The sequence below is a fragment of the Puma concolor genome, chromosome B1 (assembly GCF_028749965.1).
Source record: "Puma concolor isolate L17-30 chromosome B1, mPumCon1.1.hap2, whole genome shotgun sequence".
NCBI classification, from domain to species: domain Eukaryota; kingdom Metazoa; phylum Chordata; class Mammalia; order Carnivora; family Felidae; genus Puma; species Puma concolor.
Window position 1 is genome coordinate 143,172,474 of NC_141670.1, and position 27,640 is coordinate 143,200,113.

At 37.8% G+C, this 27,640-nt stretch overlaps 1 protein-coding gene across 1 annotated transcript in view; it reads right to left on the reverse strand.

The window, feature by feature from the left end:
• Window positions 1-27,640, reverse strand: part of FRAS1 (Fraser extracellular matrix complex subunit 1) — a 438,063-nt gene that overhangs the window by 91,357 nt on the left and 319,066 nt on the right. The window contains exons 33-38 of the mRNA XM_086704782.1: window positions 23,062-23,176; window positions 20,390-20,527; window positions 17,993-18,025; window positions 9,803-9,934; window positions 8,107-8,232; window positions 5,866-6,113 (exon numbers count right to left, since the gene is read on the reverse strand). Coding sequence (XP_086560908.1) covers window positions 5,866-6,113; window positions 8,107-8,232; window positions 9,803-9,934; window positions 17,993-18,025; window positions 20,390-20,527; window positions 23,062-23,176 — 792 coding nt within the window. The remainder of the gene's footprint in view (window positions 1-5,865; window positions 6,114-8,106; window positions 8,233-9,802; window positions 9,935-17,992; window positions 18,026-20,389; window positions 20,528-23,061; window positions 23,177-27,640) is intronic.

The following is a 27,640-nucleotide window of genomic DNA, read 5'->3' on the forward strand; positions in this document are numbered from 1 at the left end:
GGAATAAATGCTTCCAGTAGTTAAAAATCACGTGCTTCCTTCTCTGCCAATTGGAAAAGTCTCTTTCCCTTTGTGATAAAGCAACACCACTTTGAAGTGCTTGAAAATCCTAGTATCTATTCCTTGTAAAATGCCTCTTTGATAATGTCTTCTTTCAAGACTAGCTTATGATAATAATGGGGAAATGCCCTTTAGGTATGTGGCATAAAACAAAGAGATGCCCTATTGTTATTATAAGGGCCACATGGGGTTTCATTGCTATTACAAGCATCTAGTGAAGAACAAAACATGGTCAGAGATAGAAAGTCATCTCTCTATAAACATGGTTGTAGGCTTCTTTTAAGAGTTTCAAAGGACAGTTTGCTTTTTAGACAGAGTTAAAATTCTATTATAACATATAATACAATGATAAATATAATTCTGTGGAACAGAAAGAAGGGAAGTTATTTAGCTTAGTCAAAGACTCACTTTAAGTAATATTTGACATGTAAAAAGTTTAGTTTAACAGAAGAATTTAGGAAATCTTACAGATTTCATTCTACCAGGATGGAACCTACAGATACTCAACCCCCAAGATGACCAATCTTAACAAACACGATTTCCCTTTCCTTCTGCATTGTTTATTGAGAAATAAAATTGGCTTTCTGTGTTTCCAAGTGGACAATAGTTGTATATCTCAATGAACAATTTCTTCTTTCTTCAAGAATATTGTGGAAATATCTAAGAGGCAGGCAACATCTTCTTGGAGAGTTTCTCTGAGTCATTCATCTTTTAGAGTAGTTGGCTGTGAACATGGGGGCTCTTTGCACTTTACCACAGCAACAAAAAATATATATATTGCATGGCAAAGTGTACTTTTAAATGCAAATTTCCATTGCTGTGTTATAGTTATTTGAAGTATGGATCAGGAATGTGCTCAGGATATCTGGCGATCTGGGGCAGGGGGTTTTAGTCAGTTCTTGTTTATAACCCTAAAGGCCTTTTTAAGTTGACAGGTCAGAGCCTCAATGCAAGGTCACAGAATTTTCCATATTTCCTCACATCACCTGACATCAGTAAGGAAGGAAACTCAAATTCATTGAAGCTGCAAACCTTCAGAAAATTTCCCCTAAATTTATACTTCAAAACTTTCTCTACTATTCCACATGGGTTATCAAATACAACATGCAGACTTCCAAAAGACTGCCTCCTAATATTATTATGAGTACCCTCTGAGAGAGAATTTTTAAAAGACAGCTAAGAGTTCCAAAGTACTGTCTTCGGAGATGGTGATAAACTACAAGGACAGAACTCCTGGCTCTTGATTAGAATGAATAGCTTTGAAATTCCACACTGGTAAATTTGGCAAAGAAATGCTTATTTCATGTCAGGCACATTTATTTTAATGTTTCAAATCTCAAGTGACCGGTGGGTTTGAAAAAGTGTGAAATTGGCTAGATTTTTTTTTCTTCTGAAAATGCTATCATAATTTAAGAAAATATTAATTATTTTTAATAATTAAGGAAAATTATTACTTTGGCCTATCTAAGGTATCATGGATGCAAAAAAAATTGATAAGAATGTAGACTTTATTCTCACATAATTTTCCTACCTTCCTAACCCTTTTGTATTAGTTCATTTTTCATTTTCTTTTTATTATTTTTACATCTATTGACCCACCAGTCAACACAAGGACTAGAACACTGCTAATTAACATTCATGTATGTGTTCCTCCTTTATCTTGTCATTGGGCTACCATCACCCTGGATCTTGCTTCTCATTTCCTTGAATTTCTTGATATGATTTGATATATTACTACAAAGTATTTTTAGTTGTTTTTAAAAAACTTATGAAAAGACTTTCCCCTTGTGGGACTTCTTACTCAGTAGTGGACTGCTGAGACCCGTCGATATTGTTGTATGTAGCAATAGTTCATCTGTTTCGAGTGTTGTGTAATATTCTAAGGAGTAAGTATACCACAGGTTCTATTATCCTGTTGATGGGCATTTGTCTTGTTTCAATATTTTTGCTATTACAAATAGTATCACTTTGAGTATTCTTGGGCATATCTTTTGGTGTACATATGAAAGTTTCTCTTGGATAGGAATCTAGGAGTGGAATGGTTAGTGTATATGACCACTCATCCTCACAAGACTATGCCAAATTCTTTCCCAAAGTGGCTTCTTCAAGTTTACTTTTCCATCAGCAAAGAAACTTCTATAGGTTCATTTCCTCTACAACATTTAAAAATTTAGGGGCGCCTGGGTGGCGCAGTCGGTTAAGCGTCCGACTTCAGCCAGGTCACGATCTCGCGGTCCGTGAGTTCGAGCCCCGCGTCAGGCTCTGGGCTGATGGCTCGGAGCCTGGAGCCTGTTTCCGATTCTGTGTCTCCCTCTCTCTCTGCCCCTCCCCCGTTCATGCTCTGTCTCTCTCTGTCCCAAAAATAAATAAAAAACGTTGAAAAAAAAATTAAAAAAAAAAATTTAGATTTCTTCCAGTTGAATTGGTATGATATGGTATATAGTCTTTTTGGCTTTTCTTGATGCATAAAAAAGTGATGATATCTTTTAATATTTATTGGCCCTATGGGTTCCTCTTCTGAAATTCCTATTAATGTCTCTTGTTCATCTTATCTGGGTTATCTTTTTCTTCTCAATCTGTAGACATTTGATATATTTTCTTTGTTATTTTTGGTTATATATATTGCAAGTACCTTCTTCCAATTTGTAACTTGTCTGTTTTGTGTATTTCTGGTATGTTTAGGGAAACATAAATTTAATTTTAACATAGTCAAATTTATTAATCTTTTCTTCATAGTTAGGACTTTTTGTTTCTAGTTTAAAAATTCTTCCCTTTCCCAATATCTAAAAATATTTACCTATATCCTACAAAGAATTGCTTGATTTGCTTGAAGTTACTAATCTCTGTGTACAGTGTGAGGGAGCACTACAAGTTCTTTTTTTATCCGCAGGAACAACCATTTTGTGCAGATCTATATTTTAAGTAGTTCCTCCTGTTTCCACTGATCTGGCTTACTATACCTGTTTTATATTACAGTCTCATTTGTAGGTCTGTTTCTGGACTCTCTCATACATTCTTGTGCTACTACACTGCTTTAAATAGCGCAGGTTTATCATAAATTCTGATATTTGATAGGGCAAGCCCCTGCCCTCCTAGCATTCTGTTTCAGAATTTTGGTCCTTCGTTCTTTATTGTAGAATCAGCTTATCAAGATCCATAAAAAGTCCACTGGGCTTTTGATTGGAACTCAGTTGAAAGGCAGGATCACTTTGCAGGAAAATTGCTATCTTTTAGATATTAAATCCTGTGATTCATGAGTATGGCATGTCCCATCATTTATTGAGTGCTTTTAATGTTTTATTTTATTTTTGAGAGAGACAAAGACAGAATGCAAGTGAGTTAGGGGCAGAGAGAGAGGGAGACACAGAATCCGAAGCAGGCTCCAGGCTCTGAGCTGTCAGCACAGAGCCCAAAGCGGGGCTTGAACTCACGAGCTGTGAGATCATGACCTGAGCCGAAGTCAGACGCTCAACCGACTGAGCCACCCAGGCGCCCCTATTGAGTGTTTAAAAAAAAAAAATGTTTGTCAATTAAGTTGTTACAATTTTTTCTGTAGAAGTACTGTCTAATTTTTGTTAGATTTAGTCCAAAAGACATGATTTTAAAATGCTATTATAAGTGGTATCATTTTTTAAGTTACATTTAGTGGCTATTTTTTGCTTATGTATAGCAATGCTATTGCTTTGTTGAGCTTCTCTTTGACCCCTTGGTAAATTCTCCTTTTATTTCTAAAACTTGGCTAAGAGATTCTTTTCGATTTTCTTTTAGTTGTACATAGTATCAATTTTCCCTAGAAATTATACATCTTTTTTTACATTTATTCTTAGATATGTGTTATGCGATGTTATTATAGATGGTATCCTATTTTTAATTATTATATTTTTGGCTGGTGCCTAGAAATGCTATTAGCTTTTTAAGATTAATCTCATATCATCCTGCCCACATTACAGATGAGAAAACTAGCCCTAGAAAGCTAAGTAACTTGCCAAGGGTTACTATGCTAGTAAGTGGTAAGCCTGGATTAAAACTCATCTGTTGTAACTACAAAACACCCTTTCACTACTTGTTTACCTGCAGTGTGTAGCAAACTGTACAGGAAACCGCCATTAAGAAGCAAATCACACAGAATCCCATTTCTGCCTTTTGTCTCTCTTGACATCTCTTGCCATTAATGATACTCTAATTAAGAGGCTTGTCTGCTCCTATCCTTTTATATTCTGCTCCATTTATGACCAGCATTTCAGATGGCTTTTCTAACCTTTTTGCATGTTCACTGCAAACTCACTAACTATGCATATCTGCAAAAATTTCCCCCCATGACACCAAGCACAAAATTCTTCTATAACCCTCAGAGAAAAAGTTAGTATATAACTTAGCTAAGTCCTTAAAATATGCTATACTTTCAGCAGGCTAGAATAGTCCTTTTGGAGTCTTTCTGCTCTAGTGGGTAAATTCACATTCAATCAATTTCTGAAAAATACATGTTCAGTTGCCAATGGGCTTGCGTTTTGATATGCAGCTTATAATACACAGTTAATGGGCAGGAACTGCTCCTGGAGAGCTATTTTGGCCTGTCAAACATTTTTCAAGCCTTGGTGATCTATTGATTAAATCTATATTCATACATTTTTATGAATTCATGAGTTTCATAAGATTCAAAAGACCATAACCTATGGTAAAAATCACCTGTCAATTAAGAAAAAAACAAAATCAAAGCTGTTCTGAAGCTCTACTGGACCCATGAGAAGAATCAGGGTGGAATGCAGTTTCCCATAATTTAAGAAAAGACAATTTCAGGGCTAAATCTGTGCTAAAGCAATTGAAGCAATTGTTCCCAGGCTAAGGCTTTATCTTACATGCTACTATTCAGGACTAGATTTTAGAGCTAGACTATTTAGCCCAGAAAAGGATTACTTAAAACTATATAGTATTTAAAAAGGCGGGGGACAGGTCATTGGTTGGAATTTTAACATTGGTAAGGAAAAATTCAATACTGAGAATGATTACCATTCAGATAATCATCCTTATTTTCAAGGTATTTGCCAAAACTATTCATTATGTTTACATGGATAATTCATGTATGTTTACAATGCACACAACTGAAAAATAAAATTAATTATCCTTATCCTTAGCTCCAGAGGTGGAATCAAAGAAAGAAGAAGAGTTTAATTAACCAGGATCACTTAGCAAATTAATGCCAGATGGGGAAAAAATGCAGAGTCCCTAAATCTAAACCTTGGTCCCCTAAACACACTGCTTCCTTTGGGGCATGGGATGGGGGTGAGTCAGTAATCTTGCCTAGGGAATCTGGCAGAGACGCACTGCCAAAGGGGTGTGGCAGCATTCTGTCTAGCGCTGGCTCTGAGACAAAAGCTGGTGAAAAGTGGGCTTCTTCTCAGTGGGCCATGAAATATCATAAGTTATTAGTCATTAATCAGACAAGTTCTTCTAAAACGCTCTTTCCTGAAAATTCCCACTCAAAATATTATGGATGGGGCTTCAAAAAAAATGGGGACTTGGGTTTTTCTGACACCAGCAATGTTCCTTGTTGGCAATCACCCATCCCTACACAATCTCATTGTGTTTTCATCAAAGTTTTGCTCGTTCCTTTGTCTGTTCATGAGACACTAGGAGCAGCCAGAGTAAACACTGTAACTCCTTCTAAGTGTAGAACTATTGGGAAAGTTGAGAAAAAACTTCCTTATCTGGCCATATTCCTGATGTCCCAAATATTCAGCCATAGCCTTATTTTCTAGTCAGGCCCAGGGATGGGGTGCAGTGAACAAGAGTGGGGCAAGAACTTACAACATAAGCAAGATGTGACCTGGTGATTACGGCCGTGCTTTTACTAGCAACTGTAATGCTCAGAGAGGCGCCGGCAGCCAGCTGAGGCCCTGGGTCCTCTGACAGTGACACCTCCACTCTTACTTCCACGGTTGTCACCGAGGTGCCATCTGTGACTGAGATCTCCATGCTGTCTTCCCGGGCGGAGGAGCCGTCGTGTAGATACTGCAGAGCATTTTTCTCAATGTCCTCATATGTGAAAGTGTCACCTTTTGAGAATAAAACAAAGTGCAAAACCAATTACTTCTGGGAATAACACTTTTCATGTATATAACACCTTTGTTCTCAGGATTTCAAAGTACATATAGGATCATAAACTCTGGGAGTTGTAAGTTAATTAGTCCAACCACCCACCCAATATAGGATTCCTTTTATACCACTCTTGAAAAGGGGTTATTTAGCCTGCCCTTCAACACTTCTCAAGGTGGGAGGCTCACTGTTTTACAAGGTAGCTAATTCTACTGGAGAGGGCTCTAATTTTTGTAAGTTCTTAATCATATTGAGCCCAAATCTGTTTCTGTAAGATTCAGGCATCATTCTTAGTTCTAGCGAATTAAAGGTCAAGCCTCTATTCTTTATGATAACACTTCTAGAATCTAATCTTGACACTAAAATTCTTTTGAGAAAGGTATGAAAATAAATTATGTTTGATGAATCTGTAGAGGTCTTTATTTTAGTTGGGAGTATAAAGTTTTTCTAAAATAAAAAATATCTGAAAATTGAAAAACCTACTTAAAGTTAGAAATCCAAACTTTCTAAGTCTAGAGTACTAATTTGTGATAGATTTTATAGGCATTGTGTGAAATAAGTTTCAAGGTCATATAACTTTGGGGAAAATAGGTTTAAACAAAATTTAAAACTAAAAATTTTTGAACTGCAGGATTTACTAGAATTTTAGAATCTTCGATATATAAGTATTAAAGCATTTCAAAATTGTTTGGTCATGGAATCCTTTATGAGAAATGCCCCTTAGTGCCATGGACCCCAAGGATTCTAGAGAGTACAATTGAGGAATTGGTATTCTTGGATGTTATTTGCAATTCTATTTCCTGATAGATTATTGGCTGTAATAATTGGTATTATGAATGAGACTAAAGAATTTATTCATTTTCTGTATTTGTCTTCCAAGCCTTCTCTTTTAACATTGTGTTATTGTGATTTACTGGTGCTAGTGGTATTGAGCCTTAAAAAAAAAGTAATAAAACTAATATTTTATATATATCTTTGTATCTTATATATTAATTATACAAATATAAGCTAAATATACTGTTAAAGAAGCTGGGCTCTGACTGTTAATGCTCTTAAAGTAGTTCCCTTAGGATGCTAGAAATTTATTCTGATGACATTTCTTGCGTTCAGTAAATTTTTTAAAAATCCGCCTTTGTGACTCCCAAATGCTGATTGGTTGTTCTTCAAATTCTATCTACCTTCAAGGTCAGAGACTTGCCCCCCTCTCTCTGCAGGGATATTCAAAAGAATGCATGATTACATACCTATTAGGAATTATATAAAGGTTTTGAGAAAGTACAGATTGTTAAAATATGCATATAGCATTCCAAAGTGATTACTTTGAAAGGGATAATACTCACTTTGATATATATGGGCTGACTATTAAAAATTAGATTAGTTGTGTTCCTTGTGCTTCTCTCTGTTTTCTAAACAATCAACATGTCTTATTTTTTATAATTGGAGAGTGTAAGAAATATTATTTTGGAAAGCTGGTCACATCACCTACCATAGTGTTACATCACAAAGACAATACTCAAAAAATGTGTTTCCTTTTCTATGGATGAGGATACATGTAGTTTATACTATCAGAGTTTCAGTGCTAAAAATATTGTGAAGATTAACATACCAAACTAAGGAAGACAAATTCATCTTCATGAACAAACCATAGGAAAGTGGCAGCTGACACTTCCTATGAGGTTGTTCTAAATGTATTTACTCCAGGTAAATCGACCAATTCAACTAATTTCACCAACAACTTGAGGAAACAGCTTCATAGTTTGGGGTGTGGGTGATGGCACAGAGAAAGAAGTCCCAAATATTTCAGCCAATGGGCTAAAAGCTAAAAGTTTTTCCTTTTTCAGTGTCTCCTCATAGTTTGTCCCACAGAGTGGCTTTCCTTCTTGTCTGAGACACATAAAACTGACTATAGAGCAAGAAATTCTCCAAGCAGTCAATGACAGAGTAAGCAGCTACCTGTGGCCATGGGCCCTTTGAACTTGGCTGTGTACTTAAGGAGCACGCCATGCTCTGGAGGTTTCCGGAGCTCAAAGAAGAATTCTTCAGGTGCTATCTTGGTATCTCTTACTACCAGCTGAAGTCCTGCAGTCAGGAGACAAATCATAGCGACAGGTTGTGGGTACGTTAAAAAAAACTCTATGCCCTGGGGTGCCTGGGTGGCTCAGCTACTTATGTGTCCAACTTCAGCTCAGGTCATGATCTCACAGCTCGTGGGTTCAAGCCCTGTGTTGGGCTATGTGCTGACAGCTTGGAGCCTGGAGCCTGCTTTGGATTCTGTGTCTCCCCTCTCTGCCGCTCCCCCGTTCTCTCTCTCTCTTTCTTCCTTTCTCTTTCTCTTTCTCTCTCTCAAAAATAATACACATTCAAAAAAAATTTTTAACTGTATGCCCTGCATACATTACAGCCACAGGGCAGGCTGGAAGCCATGTTGTAGACAATCTGATGGTCATCAGAAGGCAGTGTTTAACTCCAATCAACCACAAAAGAGTGAAAATTGATAATACAGTCAATTCTCAAATTGCAAATAGTTACCTTACTTTTAAAAGTTAATTTATAAGTAGGTAGTTCTCAAGAACACTTTTCATCATCTATACAAATGAGGGCATGGAAACCAACATTAGTTCAGTCCTGACCTGCGGGGGTAGGTTTTCTTACAGAAAATGTTCCTAGAAACTGTTTTTGCTTTTCACTATTTTTTTTTTTAATTTTTTTTTTCAACGTTTATTTATTTTTGGGACAGAGAGAGACAGAGCATGAACGGGGGAGGGGCAGAGAGAGAGGGAGACACAGAATCTGAAACAGGCTCCAGGCTCTGAGCCATCAGCCCAGAGCCCGACGCGGGGCTCGAACTCACGGACCGCGAGATCGTGACCTGGCTGAAGTCGGACGCTTAACCGACTGCGCCACCCAGGCGCCCCTGCTTTTCACTATTTATTCCCTCCTTTTTCTGAACCTACACAAGAACAAAATTGTTTTAACATTAGCTGCTATGGCCATGACAGAAGTGAGAAAGAGTAGGGTAGAAGTGACAGTCGGCTTGTTTAGAAATTGGATGATAATTAATTTCAGGCCAATACTCATGGGTAGAAACTGGATGAGGATCTGTAGAGAACAGCTAACAAAACCCCAACATCCACTGTTTGCTTTTAAAATGTACTTAGTGAAAGAATAAAGAAAATCCTAAAAAGTAGGTACACTAGTAGGTAAATAAAATCACATCCAAAATAACAGGGCCAACTCCTTACAACTTCTGAAGGTTATTATGATCTGTCGTCTCTCCTGTTTCTCTTTACTTTCCAGACAAAACAGGAGCAGTCACTGAAACTGCCCCCCCTCTTTTCTGCTCTCTACTCTCCTTTGTTAACTTTGTACTTTAGTGATGGCAACAAATCGAACTCCTGGAGTCTAGAAAATGAATTCTGTGTTGTATTCCATCACTGAACATTGACCTCTGAAGGGTTTATTTCCTTTTCTCTGTGCTGCTTCTATTTGCATGGAAATGGGCGGAGGGAAGGAAACAGGTGAGAATGCATGCACCTTTTGGAAGAGGAGGTCACTACTTTTTGGCAAGCATCAAGAGGTTTAAACAGGGACTGTGGCTGAATTATGGTTCCATTTCCAAAGGCATGTTTCTTTCAGGTTCAGTTCTTACCTATAGAAGAGCTGCCTCCTGGGCTGACCTCAAGCAGTGGAGCTCTGACCTGGAACACAGGCGGGTGCTGATCAGTGGGAAGCAAGTGAATGGTGAGGGCCATCTCCGGACTTGTGTGATCTCCATCTGAAACTGGAAAGGATACACACACACACACACACACACACACACACACACACACACACACATCAACTTGTAGTCTGGTCACCATCAGGCTGCTTCCACAAACAGGTAGCCAGAAGCTTTTTTAGATTACCTTAACACCTTACAGAGATGCTTACAAATGGAAAAAGTAAGCAAGCAAGTAACATACTGTGGGCTATTCTAACAAAGCTTTTTCTACTGGATAATGAAAAGGCTAAAGGACCATAATAACAAGTCATTTTTAAGAAGCAAATTTCACAACAAGGTGATATTGGTAAACACTAGGGGAAAGGAAAGTAACACAAAATCTGCACTCTTAGATGATGCTGGTAAAGACTTATTTCTTTTATTTATGGAATTATTTTTTGACTCCTCCTATTTCAGAAAAATATTTTCTTTCGAGTGATCTCATTTAGAAAAGACATGCCTATGTCTCCTTAGAAAAGAACTTTTTGAAAAAGATAGAAAATACCCATACAAGTTTCTCTAATGGCATTTGTTTGGAAGCAAGCAGACCCAGTTTTTTTTTACCTGAACGTTATACACAATGCAGTAAATGGAAGATACTTTTGCGAACAGAACAATGACTTCAATATTTTATTTCCTTGGATTATCTGACATCCAAGTAACCACTGATCACCTGAAGGACACAAAGGCAGAGGTGCCTGGCCCTTGACTCTTCTTTCCCCTTTCTTACCTCACGACACCCTTGTGGGGCGCCTGGGTGGCTCATGTGGTTAAGAGTTCGAGTTCAGCTCAGGTCAAGATCTCACAATTTGTGAGTTGGAGCCCTGCATGGAGCTCTCTGCTGTTATTGAGGAGCCTTCTTTGGATTCTCTGTCTCCCTTTCTCTCTCTGCTCCTCCCCTCCCCACAAAAATAAATAAACATTAAAAAATAAAAAATAAAAAATACCCTCTCTTCTCTAAAAGCCAGGTTTGGAAGAATATGTGTACTATCAGTTCACCAATGTGTTTATCTGTAGTGGCTAGTAAGGAAACTGTACTGTTGATTATTTTAAATGTGTAATATGCTTTCATATGGGTTGGTTTCCTTCTTCCCTTTCTTATAGACTTAGTAACAAGTCTGTAGGAATCTGACATCTACTTAAGCAAAGCAAAGCATTACTCAGGGCCTCCTACTAATGACATTTGGGTTTTAGATTTGTCTTTTCCTTGAGAACAGATCTAAAAGATATGGCTGGATTTTATAAGGTACAGAGCAGTCCAGAAATAGCCCTACTGAAGGCCAGGAGACATTACCCTTGTGACATGAAGGTTTTATGGTCCTGGTCATTCAGTTAAGTGTCACAATTATTGCCCCTGCTTCTTTGTTTATGCTCAATCTCCTCTCTGGATCATCAAAGATAGGGACAAATAATTCTTAACTTTGGAGAGTTTGGGGACAAACATAATGAACTATTCCATAAATCTCAGTGGGTTCTGATTCTCTGAGGTCCCTGGAATCTAAGTTAAGAACACCTATGTTAAATAAAAATCATAGTTATAAGATATAATTTTACTTTTTAAAATTGTTTTATGTTGATATCATTTTTTTTTTTTTTAGAGAGAGAGAGAGTGTGCAAGTGGGAAGGAGGGGCAGAGGGAGAGACAGAGAATCTTAACAAGGCTCCATGCCCAGTGAAGAGTCTGACATGGGGCTTGATTCCATGACTCTGGGGTCATGACCTGAGTTGAAATCAAGAGTCAGACACAATTGACAGAGCCATCCAGGTGTCCCATACACTGACTCCATTTTTAAGTTGGGAGGGAACCTCAGGGAGCCTTCCACATCCTCACTTTTACAGAAGAGGGAAGGGGCCCTGAAACTTAAGAGCCTTGGTAATATCACACAGCTGTCAGTGTGACCAAGGTATATCCTTTTCTCTGTAAGTAAATGGAAGAAAGCTATTTTCTGGCACATATTTTATAACTAGAAAATATATCAAGAGGATTCAGAATTTTGTAAGCAAATATAAGAACTTATAATAAAAATGTTAGTAATTACAAGTCTAGGTGTCCCTTTGAGCAACATTTCTGATTTCTCTGAGAAACAGTCAAATTGCCTCTTAAGGTCAGATGCCTCCTGCAGGAACCATTTGCCTTGTGTATTTTCCTTGCTTAGGGCGGCTCTACAGAGCATGTATGCTTATTTTGAAGCAGCCAGGTCAGGAATATCAACTTTCCTTCTCATCTTAGTTGATTAACCAAATGAGCTATTCTCCTTCATTCTACAGGTTAATATCAGGGCTTGGGCTTGTTGCCACCTTAGTTCATTATGTGCCTAATTTAAAATTTTCTCTCACAAAACTCTCCTAAAGGAGATAGCTTCCTTCCTACCAGTTTCCAAAAGTTTTTCTCCTTAAAAAAAAAGGGAACCTCTTACACCCTTCACAACAATTAACTCAAATGGATCATGGAGCTAAATGTAGAATGCAGTAATACTATAAGGCTCCTAGAAGACAATATAGGAGATAACTTAGAAATTACCTTGGGTGATGCCTCTTTAGATACAACACAAAACATATGATCCTTGAAAGAAATCATGGATAAGCTGGACTTCATTAAAATTAAAAACTTCTGCTCTGTGAACAATGTCAAGTGTATGAAAGGACAAGTCACAAATTGAATAAAAAATGTGCAAAAGACCCATCTGATAAAGGATTGTTATTCAAAATGTACAAAGAACTCATAAAACACAACAATAAGAAAACGAACAGCCCGATTAAAAAATGGGCCAAAGACCTTAACAGACACCTCACCAAAGAAGACACATAGATGGCAAATCACATGAAAAGATGCTCCTCATCATATGTCAGCAGAGACATGCAAATTAAAACAATAATAAGATGCCATTACATACCAATTAAAATGGCCAAAATCTGGAACACTGACAATACCAAATGCTGACAAAGATGTGGGTCAAAAAGAACTCTTATACATTGCTGGTGGGAATGCAAAATGGTACAGCCATTTTGGAAGACAGTTTGGCTTTTTTTTTTAAACAAAACTAAATATATTCTTATCATATGACACAGCACCTGCACTCTTTGGTATTTACCCAAAGCAGTTGAAAACTTAGGTCCAAAGCCTGCACCCAGATGCAGATGTATTTACAATTGCTAAAACTTGGAAGCAACCAAAATGTCCTTTAGTGGATGAATGGATAAATAAATTGTGGTACTTCTAGACAATGGAATGTTATTCAGCACCAAAAAGAAATGAGCTACTAAGCCACGCAAAGACATGGAGGAACCTTAAATGTATATTGCTAAGTGACATAAGCCAATCTGAAAATACCACATTTTTTTTGTCCTAACTCTTCACATGGTTTTATTATTTTTTTTGATATGAAATTTGTTGTCAAATTGGTTTCCATACAACACCCAGTGTTCATCCCAACAGGTGCCCTCCTCAATACTCATCATCCACCCTCTCCTCCCTCCCACCCCCCAACAACCCTCAGTTTGTTCTCAGTTTTTAAGAGTGTCTTATGTTTTGGCTCCCTCCCTCTCTAACTTTTTTTTTTCCTGCCCCTCCCCCATGGTCTTTTGTTAAGTTTCTCAGGATCCACATAAGAGTGAAAACATATGGTATCTGGAGTGTTGATGCATAGGGGCACTTGTACCCCAATGTTTATAGAAGCACTTTCAACAATAGCCAAATTATGGAAAGAGCCTAAATGTCCATCACCTGATGAAAGGATAAAGAAATTTTGGTTTATATACACAATGGAATACTACTTGGCAATGAGAAAGAATGAAATATGGCCTTTCGTAGCAACGTAGATGGAACTGGAGAGTGTTATGCTAAGTGAAATAAGTCATACAGAGAAAATACCACATTTTATAGGATTCTCACTATATGACATTCTGGAAAAAACAAAACTATGGAAGACAATGAAAAGAACAGTGGTTGCTAAAGGAGGGAAGTAGGGAAGGGAGAAGAATAGGAAGAGCATAGAGGATTCTTAGGGTAGTGAAAATACTCTATATGACATTATAATAATCCATTATAATAATGGATAAATGTCATCATTCACTGGCCAAAACCCAAAGAATGTAAAATGCCAAGAATGAACCCAAACTATAGATTTTGGTTGATTATGATACATTAGTATAGGTTCATCCTTAGTAAAAAATCTACTGTTCTGATGAGTGATATTGACAATGGGAGAAGCTATGCTATGCATGTGTCGGGGCAGGGTGAGTAAGGGAAATCTCTGTACCTTACTCTCATTTCTTTGTAAACCTGAAACTGCTCTAAAAAAATTAAAATTTTAAAATCATTTTAAAAAAAATTACTCAACCATATATATATATATATATATATATATATATATATATATATATACACACACACACACACACACACACATATATATATGTATATAAAAGATACATATATACATATAGAAGAAAAAGCCTCAGGCAGAAACAAGATAAATTAATTTAAGGTCACCCCAACATCTATTTACTCTACTCTGTATGATAAGTTCAAGGATCATTTAACTTCAAGTCCCAGAGAAGTTAATAGTTAACCCCTTCACCTAATTAAGCTTTCAGGTAAAAGTTGAGGTTTGGAAACCAAATAGGCACACTATTACGATACTTGTTTTTCATGACCAACACACATGCAGCCCAGACTAAATTAAATATCTCATGCTCAGTGTCAGAAACATGTATTAAAATCTTTGCTCTACTGTTTACCAGGACTGGAAATCTGGGCGATTACTTACTCTATTGACCTGTAGTTTTCCCAGCTTTAAAATGCTAAACATAATACTTTAAAATGCTAAAAATAGTATTGTTATAAGGATTAAATTAGACAACTTGTACTGAAAATTGTTTTGTAAAATGTAAAATACTATATAATCTGTTGTATATTATTAATGATTGTATGAACTATCTAGAAGCTTATCACTGGAAATGAGCTGATACTGGATTCACATCAACAAATGACAAAATAGTTGAAAAAGAAATAAAAGGCATCTAAATTGGAAAGGAAGAAGTAAAACTGTCACTATTTGCAGATGGCACATTATGTATAGAAAAACCTAGATGCCACCAAAAAACTATTAGAACTAATAAACAAATTTAGTAAAGTTCTATGATACAAAATCAATATGCTAAAATCTGTTGCATTTCTATATCCTAATAATAAGCTATCAGAGATGTTCAGAAAATAATCCCATTTATAACTACATCAAAAAGAATGAAATACCTAGGAATAAATTTAACCAAGTAGGTGAAATATCTGTGCTCTGAACTATAAGATACTGATGAAAGAAACTGGAGAAGACATAATAAATGTAAGGATATTTCATGCTCATGGATTAGGAGAACTAATATTGTCAAAACGTCCATAATACTCAAAGCAATCTACAGATTCTAAGCAATCCCATCAAATTTCCAAAGGCATTTTCCACAGAAATAGGACCAATTATTCTAATTTTGTATGAAACTATAAAAGACCCCAAAAAGACAAAGCAATCTTAAGAAAGAAAAACAAAGCTGAAGGCATCATGCTCTCTCATTCTGAATTGTATTACAATGCCACAGTAATCAAAACAGCATTACATTGGCACAAAAATAGATCAACAGAATCAACAGAGATCAACAGTATAGAATAGAGAGCCCAGAAATAAACCTACATATATACAGTCAATTAATTTATGACAAAGGAGCCACAAATATACAATGAAAAGGACAGTCTCTTCAATAAATTGTGTTGGGAAAATTGGACAGCCACATGCAAATGAAGGAAACTCTACCGTTATCTTATACCCCCCACACAAAATAACTCAATATGGATTAAATACTTGCATGTAAGACCTGAAACTATAAAACTCTTGGAAGAAAACAAAGGTGGAAGCTCTTTGATGTTGGCCTTGGTGATGATTTTTTGGGATTTGAAACCAAAAGCAAAGGCACCAAAAGCAAACATAAACAAGTGGGACTACATCACACTAAAAAGTTTCTGCACAGCAAAGAAAACCATCAACAAAATGAAAAGGCAAAGTACCAAATGGGAGAAGATATTTGCAAATTATGTATCTGATAAGGGGTTAATATCCAAAATATATAAAGAACTCATAAAACTCAATAGCCCCAAACCCAAACAATCCAATTAAAAAATAGGCAGAATACCTGAATAGTCATTTTTCTAAAGACATAGAGATGGCCAACAGGTACACGAAAAAATGCTCATCATCACTAATCATCAGGGAAATGCAAACCAAAACCACAATGAGATAGCACCTCACATATGTTAGAATGACTATTATCCAAAGGGCAAGAAATAACAGTGTGGGCTAGGATGTGGAGAAAAGAGAACCCTTGTGCACTGTGGATGGGAATATAAACTAGTACACGCTCTATGGAAAATAGTTCGAAGTTTCCACAAAAAATTAAAAGAGAAATACCTCATTATCCAGCAATCCATTTCTGGGTATTTATCCAAAGAAAATGAAAACACTAACTTGAAAAGAGATATGCACCCCATGATTATTGCAGCACTATTAACAATAGCCATGACATGGAAGCAGCCTAAGTGTCCATTTAACAAATGGATAAAGAAAAGGTAGTATATATATGCAATGAAATATTATTCAGTCATAAAAAAGGAGAAACTCTTGCCATTTGCAATGACATGGACAGACCTTAAGGGCATTATGCTAAATGAAATAGGTCAGACAGAGAAAGACAACCACCATATGATCTCACTGATTTGTGGGATCTAAAATAAACAAACCAGCAAATAAACAAAAAACAAAAAACCCAAGCTCACAGCTAGAAGACAGAGGTTGTCAGAGGTGGGGTGGGGGCGGGGTATGAAATGAGTGAAGGGAGCCAAAAGGGACAAACTTCTAGTTATAAAAAAAGTCATGGGCATGTAATGTACAGCATGGCAACTATAGTTAATAATTCAGTATAGCATATTTGAAAGTTTCAAAGACAGTAAATGTAAAAGTTATACTAACAAGAAAAAATAATTTGTAACTATTTATGGTGACTGATGTTAACCAGATGTACTGTTGTGATCACTTTGCAATATATACAAATACTGAATCATTCTGCTGTACACCTGAAACTAATATATTATATATCAATTTGTTATGTGTCTTATGTCAATTCAATCCCAATTAAAAAAAAAAAACAATGATACAACAATGAAATTTACAACAAGTAAAAATCACAACACGTGTGATTTTTAACCCTCAAAAAAGGAAAGAAAGTCTGGGAGTTTGAGGGAGATGACTTTCTCTCTAACCAAAATTTATCCTACACGAAATATAATAGGACAGACATATGGATGGTTGATTCCAATGGAATAGTCAAACCCACCTAAACAGCAATTTCAGGATTACAGCCAACCATCCTCACACCAGACCTAAACAAGAAAGCTTGTCCCTGTGTTGCTCCACATAGATGCCAGGTCTGACGGTGCTTCTGCTTATTGGCACTCAGCTTCTACTGCATTGTGAACTAAAGCTGGAATGCTGGGGTCTTCTACACACAGCTTTCATTTCCCTCCAGTAGCAAGGCATTCAATGAAAGGCTCAATTCAAGACTATATACAACCACTGCCCATTAGCTGAGTGTCACAGAGGAATGACTGTGCCAACCATTGTTCTGGGAGCTTTACATATATGCAATTATTAGTTATTATCCCCACTGATGAGTGAGGCATTCAGGCATAGAGAGGTTAAGAAACTTTCCCAGAGTAGGCTGACCCTCGGGGCAGCCTCTGAATCCAGAGGCTAACCTCTTAACCACTATTACCTCTCTTTAATAGATATTGGGATTGGTTGAAATGGGGCTTGAACAACACTAATCTTTCGGATATTTGATGGATTACTTTTTCTATGAATACAAAGTTACACTATTACTATTTAGTCATGTGATCATTTCAGAAAAACTTGTCTTATATAACTTTTAAGGAGTTCTTAGAAAATAATGCAAGTAATGATGAAGGGAACAAAAAGAAAGGACTAATAAGGAAAGGAAAATTCCATTTTCTAATAAAATTGCTATTAAAATCTTCACCTGTGAAGTGAAATTTCACCGATTCAGGGAGACCTGAAAGAACAGAAAAGAGAAAATCAGTGTACTAAGAATTTTGGGATCAGAAATAGATGGAGAAGGTACAAAATATGGGGCAGAGGTTAGAAAAGGAAAGGATGTTTTAATCTAAATTATTATGGTTTAAGGAAAGATCACCAGGTCTTTTGTTAATATTATGTTGAATTTAATGGTGCCATCACTAATTTTAAGTAACAAAAAGAACTGTAGAGTAGAATAATTTTATATCCCAGTAGTTAGAGTGATTTATAATACATTCATTCAGATCCCATTTTATCAGTACATAAAATCCTACAAATCAGTGAATGTGGGTGATGTCGTATATCACTGACAAGGCTCTTTGGTGGGTCAATTCCATCGTAGAATTGAGTGATGCCAGGGACATTGATTTACACATTGTAATGATGTGAGAGATTTATCTCATGGCATTTATCCCATAGATTATATAGGACAGGACTCTGTTCTCACTAAAAAGGCTTTAGGAACTTAGGCAAGTATAATAGGTATGGAAATAACTTCAACCATGGTTGACATGTTTTCTTTCCCCCTACTCCCAGGATATTTTGAGTTTCTTTGTAAAGTAGGTCTTGTCAAGTTAGAGAACCATGAACATTTTAATGGGCTATTAGTTATCCAGTTACTAAACACTGGGGATATTCCCTAGAGAAGAGGTCTATGCTCACGCTTACATATTTTCAATATAATTGAAGAGTTAGTCATTTTCTGGACAATTGCATTTAACATAAATAATGGAAAATATTATTTTAAATGTTTGCCATGATTTAAAATGTAACTCTAAAATTATTTAACCCGTGTTCAACTTACCATAGGAAATCACCAGCTGTTCTGTATGAATAAAGCTACTATATAAAAATAATATTCCATATTAATCATGTTATGTGGCACATACATCTTAAAGATCATAAGGAAACAGCATTCAAGATTTTTAGAATCATTCCAGATTCTATACAATACAGAAGTATGTACAAAACTCCTGCATTCTACTCAGCAGCTTTGATTACTGGGTCAAGGGGACAGATGAGGGATAGCAAAGATTAACTATCATGACTAGGTGGTAGGGCACAAAATGGCTCAAATTAGAAATTCAGCTATTCTTTCATTCAGTTTTCTCTTCCTTTAAAAAAGGTGGCTTCTATCAAATCCCAGCCCCAAATGTTGACTGCATTCTCCATTCCTGCATGGGACTTTCTCTGAGGTAGTAGGGGATGCTTCTCCCTAGATTCCTCTTACCCACAGCCCATCCACCCGTGGCCTCCTCCTCCAATCCACTCACATCACTGTAGTCAAAGAGTTCCTTATAAAAAGCTATCTCCCCAGATCTTAAAACCTCCATTGTGTTCCTATTGTTCTTGGGATAAAGATCCCAAGGCTTATAGGGCCTCTAAGGTCTGGCCTCTATCTCTTCCTCCAGACTCATCCCTGTTCTGCTGTTCCAGACACATTGACCTTTTTTTTTTTTAAGCCCCAGAATGCCACATTCTCTCCCTCCCTAGGGCCTCTTCACATGGAGTGTATGGCCTTCCTTTGGAAGTGTTCTCCCAATATCCCAACATGCACATTTAGGCTAATTAGCATCCACACGTCCCTCTACTGTCAATGCCTCCTGAGTCAGCCTCCACTGAACCCTCAGTATAGGTCAGTCTTGTCACTTCTAATTCCACCACTGAACATTTTTTCTTTCTATCCAGAGCTCTTCTCTTAGTCTACAATTAAACATTCATTACTGGGATTATTTCTCAAATTCTGTCTCCAAACATAGGTCCCGGGGCGCCTGGGTGGCGCAGTCGGTTAAGCGTCCGACTTCAGCCAGTTTACGATCTCGTGGTCCGTGAGTTCGAGCCCCGCGTCAGGCTCTGGGCTGATGGCTCAGAGCCTGGAGCCTGTTTCTGATTCTGTGTCTCCCTCTCTCTCTGCCCCTCCCCCGTTCATGCTCTGTCTCTCTCTGTCCCAAAAATAAATAAATGTTGGAAAAAATAAAATAAAAAAAAATAAAAAAATTAAAAAAAAACAAACAAACATAGGTCCCAAAACTCAGCAAGAACAGGATTCATGTCTCTTTTTGCTCACCACTATATCTCCAAGACCTCACTGTATGTGATTGACACATAGGAGGTACAAATAAAGATTTACTGAAAGCATTCCTGCATGCATGAATAAGAAAAATAATGACAAACTGAGCCCCAACTACATATTGGTCTACAAGTCTCAAGCTATTTTGAACAGCTATAAAGCAGTGTCACTAAACTGTCCAGAAGGACAACAGGAAGAGTTAGGGAGAACCTGCCATGAAGATCCACAAAGAGCAGTTTGGGTGCCTCAAAATAGAGAGGAAGGCATTACCAGCAAAGGAGAAGGCCATGATTTCCTGGAGGTGAGGAGCTGCAGGGGGAGGACGGTACATGATTTTTCCCTGGTTAATATCTTCTTGTGTGAAATACCGGATTGGAGAGTGAGGCTGGTCCCTGTGTTCGATGATCCCTGGGGAGGAAGAGACTCAGAGTGAACATGAACAGTAATTCTGATGGTTGACTGAATGACCAGAGCCATAAAGCTGCCTTTCCCGCTGATGGGAGTCTTTTATACTTCAAGAACAATTGCTCTCTAGTTTCTCTTATCATACCATTCTCCAAGCATTCAGGAAAAGAGTGAATCTAAAACCCAAATAGACTTTAATAGCATCTTTTAAAAAATGTTTAACTGAAGTATAATTGACATACACTATGATATTAGTTTCAGTGTACAACTTAGTGATTTGGCAATTATAGACATTATGAAATGCTCCCCACAATTAAGTATAGTTACCATCTATCACTATACAAAGTTATTACAATATTATCGACTATATTCCCTATGCTGTTGTTTTCATTCTGTGACTTATTTATTTTATAACTGGAAGTTTGTGCCTCTTAATCCCCTTTACCTTTTTTTCCCATCACCCTACCTACCTCCCCTCTGGAAACTACCAGTTTATTCTTTGTATTTATGAGTCTGTTTGTGTTTGTTTGTTCATTTGTTTTATTTTTTAGATTCACACATAAATAAAGAGCATATGGTATTTGTCTTTCTCTGTCTGACTTATTTCACTTAGTATGATACCCTCTAGGTCCATCCATGTTGTGATGAATGGTAAGATTTCATTCTTCTATGGTTGAGTAACATAACATCCCTGTGTGTGTGTGTGTGTGTGTGTGTGTGTGTGTATGTATATATATATATCTCACATCTTCTTTATTCACCTATTGATGGACACCAAGGTTGTGTCTCTATCTTAGCTATTATAAATAATGGTGCAATAATTATAAGGGTGCATATATCTTTTTGAATTAGAGTTTTTGTTTTCCTTGGGTAAACACCCAGAAATGCAATTATTGCATATAGTAGTTCTATATGATCAGGACATATTTAATTTTTTTGAGAAACCACCAGTGTAAATTGGTGACTGCACCAATTTACATTCCCACCAACAGTGCCCAAGGCTTCTCTTTTCTCCATATCCTCGCTAATACTTGTAATGTCTTACCTTTTTGATACTAGCTATCCTGACTTGTGTGAGGTGATATCTCATTGTGGTTTTGGTTTGCATTTCCCTGATGCTTAATGATGCTGAACATCTTCTCATGGGTGAAACCCAAATAGATTCTTGACTAGGATTCATTGACTATAAACAATAGTAAGATGTAAATTACTGCCCCTAATATAACTCAGACTAGGTAATTCTCCACAAGTCATAGACATTGTACCATAATTACAAGATTCTCTTAATTGAGTTTAAGTTCAAAGGTCAAGGTTGCTGAGAAAATGACATAGACTGGTCTCCTGGTTAGGCTATAATGAGAACTTTCTCAATTTATGCCTTTTCTTCAGAAATACCTCAGTTTCTGTGATAATCTTTGGCAACAGTAACATGGATCATGACTATTCTAAGAATTGGATATGCAATTATTATTCTGCTTGTGATAATGCTTTAGGAGCTAAAAAATTTTCCTATCATTTCTAAATTTCGCAGGTATAAAAATAATGCTGCTATGATCACCTTTCATGTCCTATCAACACTTTCAAAGAAGGACACATGTGAGAGTTGGTGTTGAACTAACTCAAGTTATGAGGGTCTGAGAGACCCATGCCATTCTCCAGAAGACAGCCCCGGCTGCTGGATGGAGAGAACTGTACCTTCCACCCTGGCAATGTAGGGAGAACAGCTCTTGCTGTGACTTAGCAGGTTTTAAAAAAAGTGAAGGATGACTTTTAAGAGTTTAATTTCTCTGGATTTTGTCAAAAGGGTAATAAAATTTAATTTTTTATTTCTCCTGGGGGATTTGATGATGTGAAAAGACTTTCATCTAGGGCAGTGGTTGGTCTTGGGAAGGCAGAATTTGCCTTAACAGAAGCTAATCTCCTCTCCATGAGGGACAGCCACACTTCTGTTAGGGATAGGCTTATTAGTTAAGCCCAAAAGTAAGAAATCTAAAGGATGAAGACAGATGGCAGGGGCCTACCTTTCCTCTGACTATAGTTCCACATTTTCATTTTTCCCCATGGGTGAAGAGTAGCTTACCCAAATGGGAAAGGAATGGACTATGTATGGTTCAGCCCCTTCTGTGCTTTCTGGCAGAGCTCCTTGTCCTGAGCACATGCTCATTCTGGTCTGTTCACCTATCATAACTTCACTGGGGCAGGATCTGTCCCTACAGACAGTGCTTGTCTGTCCAGTTCTGCCTGTACATGAGAGGGCGCACTCAACCCAGTGACTGAGATTATATGCACACCATGTTCTCCAGCACAACTCTGTCATACCAATGCTGACACATTGACACATTCATCCCCATCTGTCTGACCACAGTGTCTCTCTCTCAATTGGTCTTAAATTCAGAACAGGGGAGCAAAGGTATGAATAACTGTCACTCCTTAAATCCTCAACAAGTATATGCAGACAAAACTTCAGAGCTTTGAAGATAAGTCAACAATTAGATAACAACAGCATCACTCAAAAGATCATTTACTATACATCTTACCTTGATTTGGATGCAGAGGTAAAGTGATATTATATATAATCTTTCCGCTTGGTCTCTCAGAGTTTACAAAAGAGAGGGAATGAGGCTGAATCACAGTCAGGCCATCTTCCCGAGCCTAAACAAAGTTTAAGGAGGAAGAAGAACAAATGGTGTGATGAAAACAAAAGCCAGAGGGGGGAAAAAAAACCTTACTAAAAAAGCAAAAGGAAAAAGCAAAACAAACAAACAAACAAACAAAACAAAACAAAGGACCTCATTTTGGGCTTTTAAATTAATCACACACGGCAAAATTTTCTCTGAAAGTTCAGAAGAAGGATGTGGTATCTTGCACTGCAGATCTGTCTTGGCGTTAAGAACCTCCCAGGGTTATAGAACCTTCTTCTGGTTCTCTTGTACCCCAACTGTCCTCTCCCCTGCACTCTGCCAGGTTTGTGTCGGTGCATGCTGTAGGAGTCTCAATATGATCACTTTTCCCTAGTTTTGGAACTCATAGTGGTACATATTTGAAAATGGGGACACCTGGGTGGCTCAGTCCATTAAGCATTTGACTCTTGATTTTGGTTCAAGTCATGATCTCATGGTTCGTGAGATCAACCCCACGTTTGGGCTTTGCACTGACAGCACAGAGTCTACTTGGGATTCTCTCTCTCCCTTTCTCTATGCCTCTCCTCTGTGTGTGCATGCACACACACATTCTCATTCTCTCTCTCTCTCTCTTTTTCTCTCTCTCTCTCTCTCAAAATAAACAAAAGAAAAAAAAGAAAATGAGCCATCACAACTGGCTACTCTGCTATTCTGCTCTTCACAGCTGGGTCACTACATCTTTGCTCCTCTAATTTAATGAGCTAAGGTTGTATCTGGTAAGAAGCCCTCCCTAATCCCCCCCAGCTTTGCTAATGGGAACTGTGACCCAAACATCCATCCTTCCTTCCTTCCTTCCTTCCTTCCTTCCTTCCTTCCTTCCTTCCTTTTTCTTCCCTTTTCTCCCTCTCACTCTCCCTCCCGCTCCCTCCCTCTCCCTCCCTCCCTTTCCTTTCCTTTCCTTTCCTTTCCTTTCCTTTCCTTTCCTTTCCTTTCCTTTCCTTTCCTTTCCTTTCCTTCCCTTCCCTTCCCTTCCCTTCCCTTTCCCTCTCCTTCCTTCCTTCCTTCCTTCCTTCCTTCCTTCCTTCCTTCCAACAGTGGTAGCTTCAAAGGCCCAAAGATCAACTCACCTCAGACACCAAAGGAGTCTCATTATTTGAATTCAGAGATTTAACAATTATCTATTAAAGCACATAAAAATAGTCAATGTTTTCTTTGTCTCCATTGCACTATTCAAAAGAACTAGCTATTGCTTTTGGGGTATTTCTCAATACCCAATAAAGGGGTCGAGCAAAATTAATCAAAAGGCCAATGTGTACATATTTTTTACTGTCCATTCACCTGTGTACAGCCATAACCCATCAATAGTGACAACGCTCAAAAAAAGAAAAAAGGGAAAAGAAAGAGATTTTGAATCTCATGACCAGGTATAACAGTGAGTTGGGGACAGCAGCAAAAACACAGAGTGCAGATGAGAAAAGGGAAAAGTGTGTGAGCATGGGCCCCTTGCCTGGGTCACATATGCTGTTAACAAAAGAGAACAAAAATATCCCGCTCATTGCAGGCTCTTCCTAACTGACCCCTGAAGGGTTAGAGTTTGACATGCTCTCCTGCTCTTTGAAGCTCTGCTTCTTAAAGAAGGAATTTCCCCATTTAGGAAAGGATTAAGTAGGGCTCAGTAATTCTCATGGAGGAGGGCGTGGTAGTCTTCCTTTTAACCGTGAAAAGATTGAAGGTTGCAGTTGCTTTGTAAGTGTCCTGAAGGCACGCATGTCCTGGGGAGAGGCAGCTTTGCAGGTTAGGACAACCCTCCTAGAGTAAAGAGTCATATTTCAGGCCACTGCTCAGGTCTGGAATGTAATGAGCAAGGAAAATAAGAATTACAAATAGCAGCTGGTCTCTCACCCTAAAATAAAACAAGTAAGGACAACAAATTAAAAATATATGCCCCATGTAAGGTGTTTACAACCCATGCCTGTGTGCACACACCCATAAATGTATACATGTGTGGGCGCAGCAACATGGGCACAGAAGTGTAGACTCAGCACATTGTTCAGTACTATTTGCCACCTTTTAATCTCAAAACCATCAGGATAACTGAATGTTCTCAGAGTAGTAGGAGATATTTTTGAAAATCTAGATGTCCCTAAAATAAAGCAATAAGAAGAGGGAATGGAATAGGAGCATGGCTACAGGGAAATATATTCCAGCCAAGATGACAGATAATTTATTATGGAACTTATTGTTACTATTTCCCTACTAATAGAAATAGGAACTAGGTAGAAAAAGGAAGAATTTGATTTTCTGAAGAAAGCAATATTGAGTCTGAGATATATCAAAGTATAATCAATTTTAATATTGCCTATTTGGAATGTTCAATATTTATCAATTAAACATAGTAAAAAATGAAAGATTAAATTTTATGGAAATCATTACAGAAGACACATTTTTATTAAAATATCTGTCAAAAAAAGAAGATTACAGAATGATGGTTTTCATAATACCCATATTGCGTCTGAATATATCTAGAATCCAATTGCTTCTCCCCACTGCCACTGCCAGCACCCTGTTGGGAGCCACAATTTCTCACCTGGATCATTACCAGGACAGCCTCCCAACTGCTCTCTTGCCCCACCTACAGTGTATTTCAACACAACAATCAGCCAGGGAAGATTAGACCCTTGCTGCCCAATACCCAGTAATGGCTCTCCATTTTGCTCTGAAAAAAAGCAAAGTCCCTACAATGCCCTGTGAGGACCTTGTAAGGTCTGCCCCAACTCTCCCTCTGCCCCTCTCTCTGCTGCCCCCAACACACACACTTGACACATCTGTGAGTTTGACCAGATGGCTGTCATTTTCACTCACTCTGCTCCAGCCATGCTGGCTACCTTGCTGTTCCTCGAACATCTAAGCACATTCCCAACTGGATGTCTCTAAACACATGGTTCCCTGGGCCTGGAATGCCTTTCCCTTAGGTGTCTGCTGGGCTATCTCTCTCACCTCCTGCAAGTCTTTCTTTAAACATCATTGTCCAGGGGCGCCTGGGTGGCGCAGTCGGTTAAGCGTCCGACTTCAGCCAGGTCACGATCTCGCAGTCCGTGAGTTCAAGCCCCGCGTCGGGCTCTGGGCTGATGGCTCAGAGCCTGGAGCCTGTTTCCGATTCTGTGTCTCCCTCTCTCTCTGCCCCTCCCCCGTTCATGCTCTGTCTCTCTCGGTCCCAAAAATAAATACACGTTGAAAAAAAAAATTAAAAAAAAAAAAAAAAACATCATTGTCCTAATAAAGCTCACCTCATTTAGAACTGCAACCTGGGTTTCTCCTGTTCCCACCACATTTCTGATCCCTCGACCTAGATCTACTTTTTGTTTTACCGTAATACTTTCACTAACATACAACACATGAGTTACTTATTATTTTGTTTATTACTTATTGTCTATTCTCTCGTGACCTGCCAAGAGAATGGAAACTCCATGAGAACGTGGATTTTTGTTTGTTCATGGACAGATCCCAAGCACCTAGCACATGGCACATGGAAGTGCTTGATAACAATTTGTTGAGTGGATGAAAAATATCATTAGGAAAAGATTAAGCTAAGAAATAAAATAATGAAAATATTTTTGTAACAACTTAATTAAAAAAATATTTTCCATGGTCTTGCAATGTCATCTAAATAATTAGAGGGGCAAAACATTTTAACATGTAAGTCTTAGCAAAGTATATGTGACTTAAATCTTTAAAAATCCCTAGTCAGGATTTATAAACAACATTACCATTTCAGCCTCCATTAAAAGCAAGACCACTTTCCCATGTTGACTGTCATAAAACCAAAGCAGCAATGCCCATGGCTGGCCTGAGAAATTAAGAGGCTGAGATGAGTAAAATGGAGGTTTTGCAAGAAGCCATCTTCTCACATAGTTTAGTTTGGACAAAATTAATTCATTCACATATTCATGTGGCAAATATTTAGTAAGAACCTAATATGGGAAGGTACTGAGCAAAGAACTGTGGGAGATGTAAGATGAATCAGATATAGATTCTTTCCTTAAGGATTTCCGGTTTTTAGTGAGGGAAGTTCATAAATAGCTCCACTGTACAAACTGCTAAGTAGCTTGAAAGGCTCAGATAAAGCACAGTAGGAATTCCAAGGATAAAGAAACATTTCTAGAAATTGCAGATAATGATTTTATTAGTGTTTGAAGGGTCTCAAGAAAAAACACGGACACATAAGCCCGCAGCCAGAAAACAAATACAGCATGCCTAGACTTGAGTCTACACGACAAGGGATCAGCTGTTCCAACTGAATCCTTGCTAACCCCAATAAGAGTGGTTTTAAGAGACCTCTTGTTACAGCAATCACTGGAAACAAATGGAACTAGAAAGACTTGTTCGAGGCCTTTTTCTTAGGTCGTGACCTTGGGAAACCCAACTCTGAGTACCACAACCATTTGAAAAAAGGACGTAAAAAATATTCTGTCTTTCGCATTAAGAGATAAAAGAA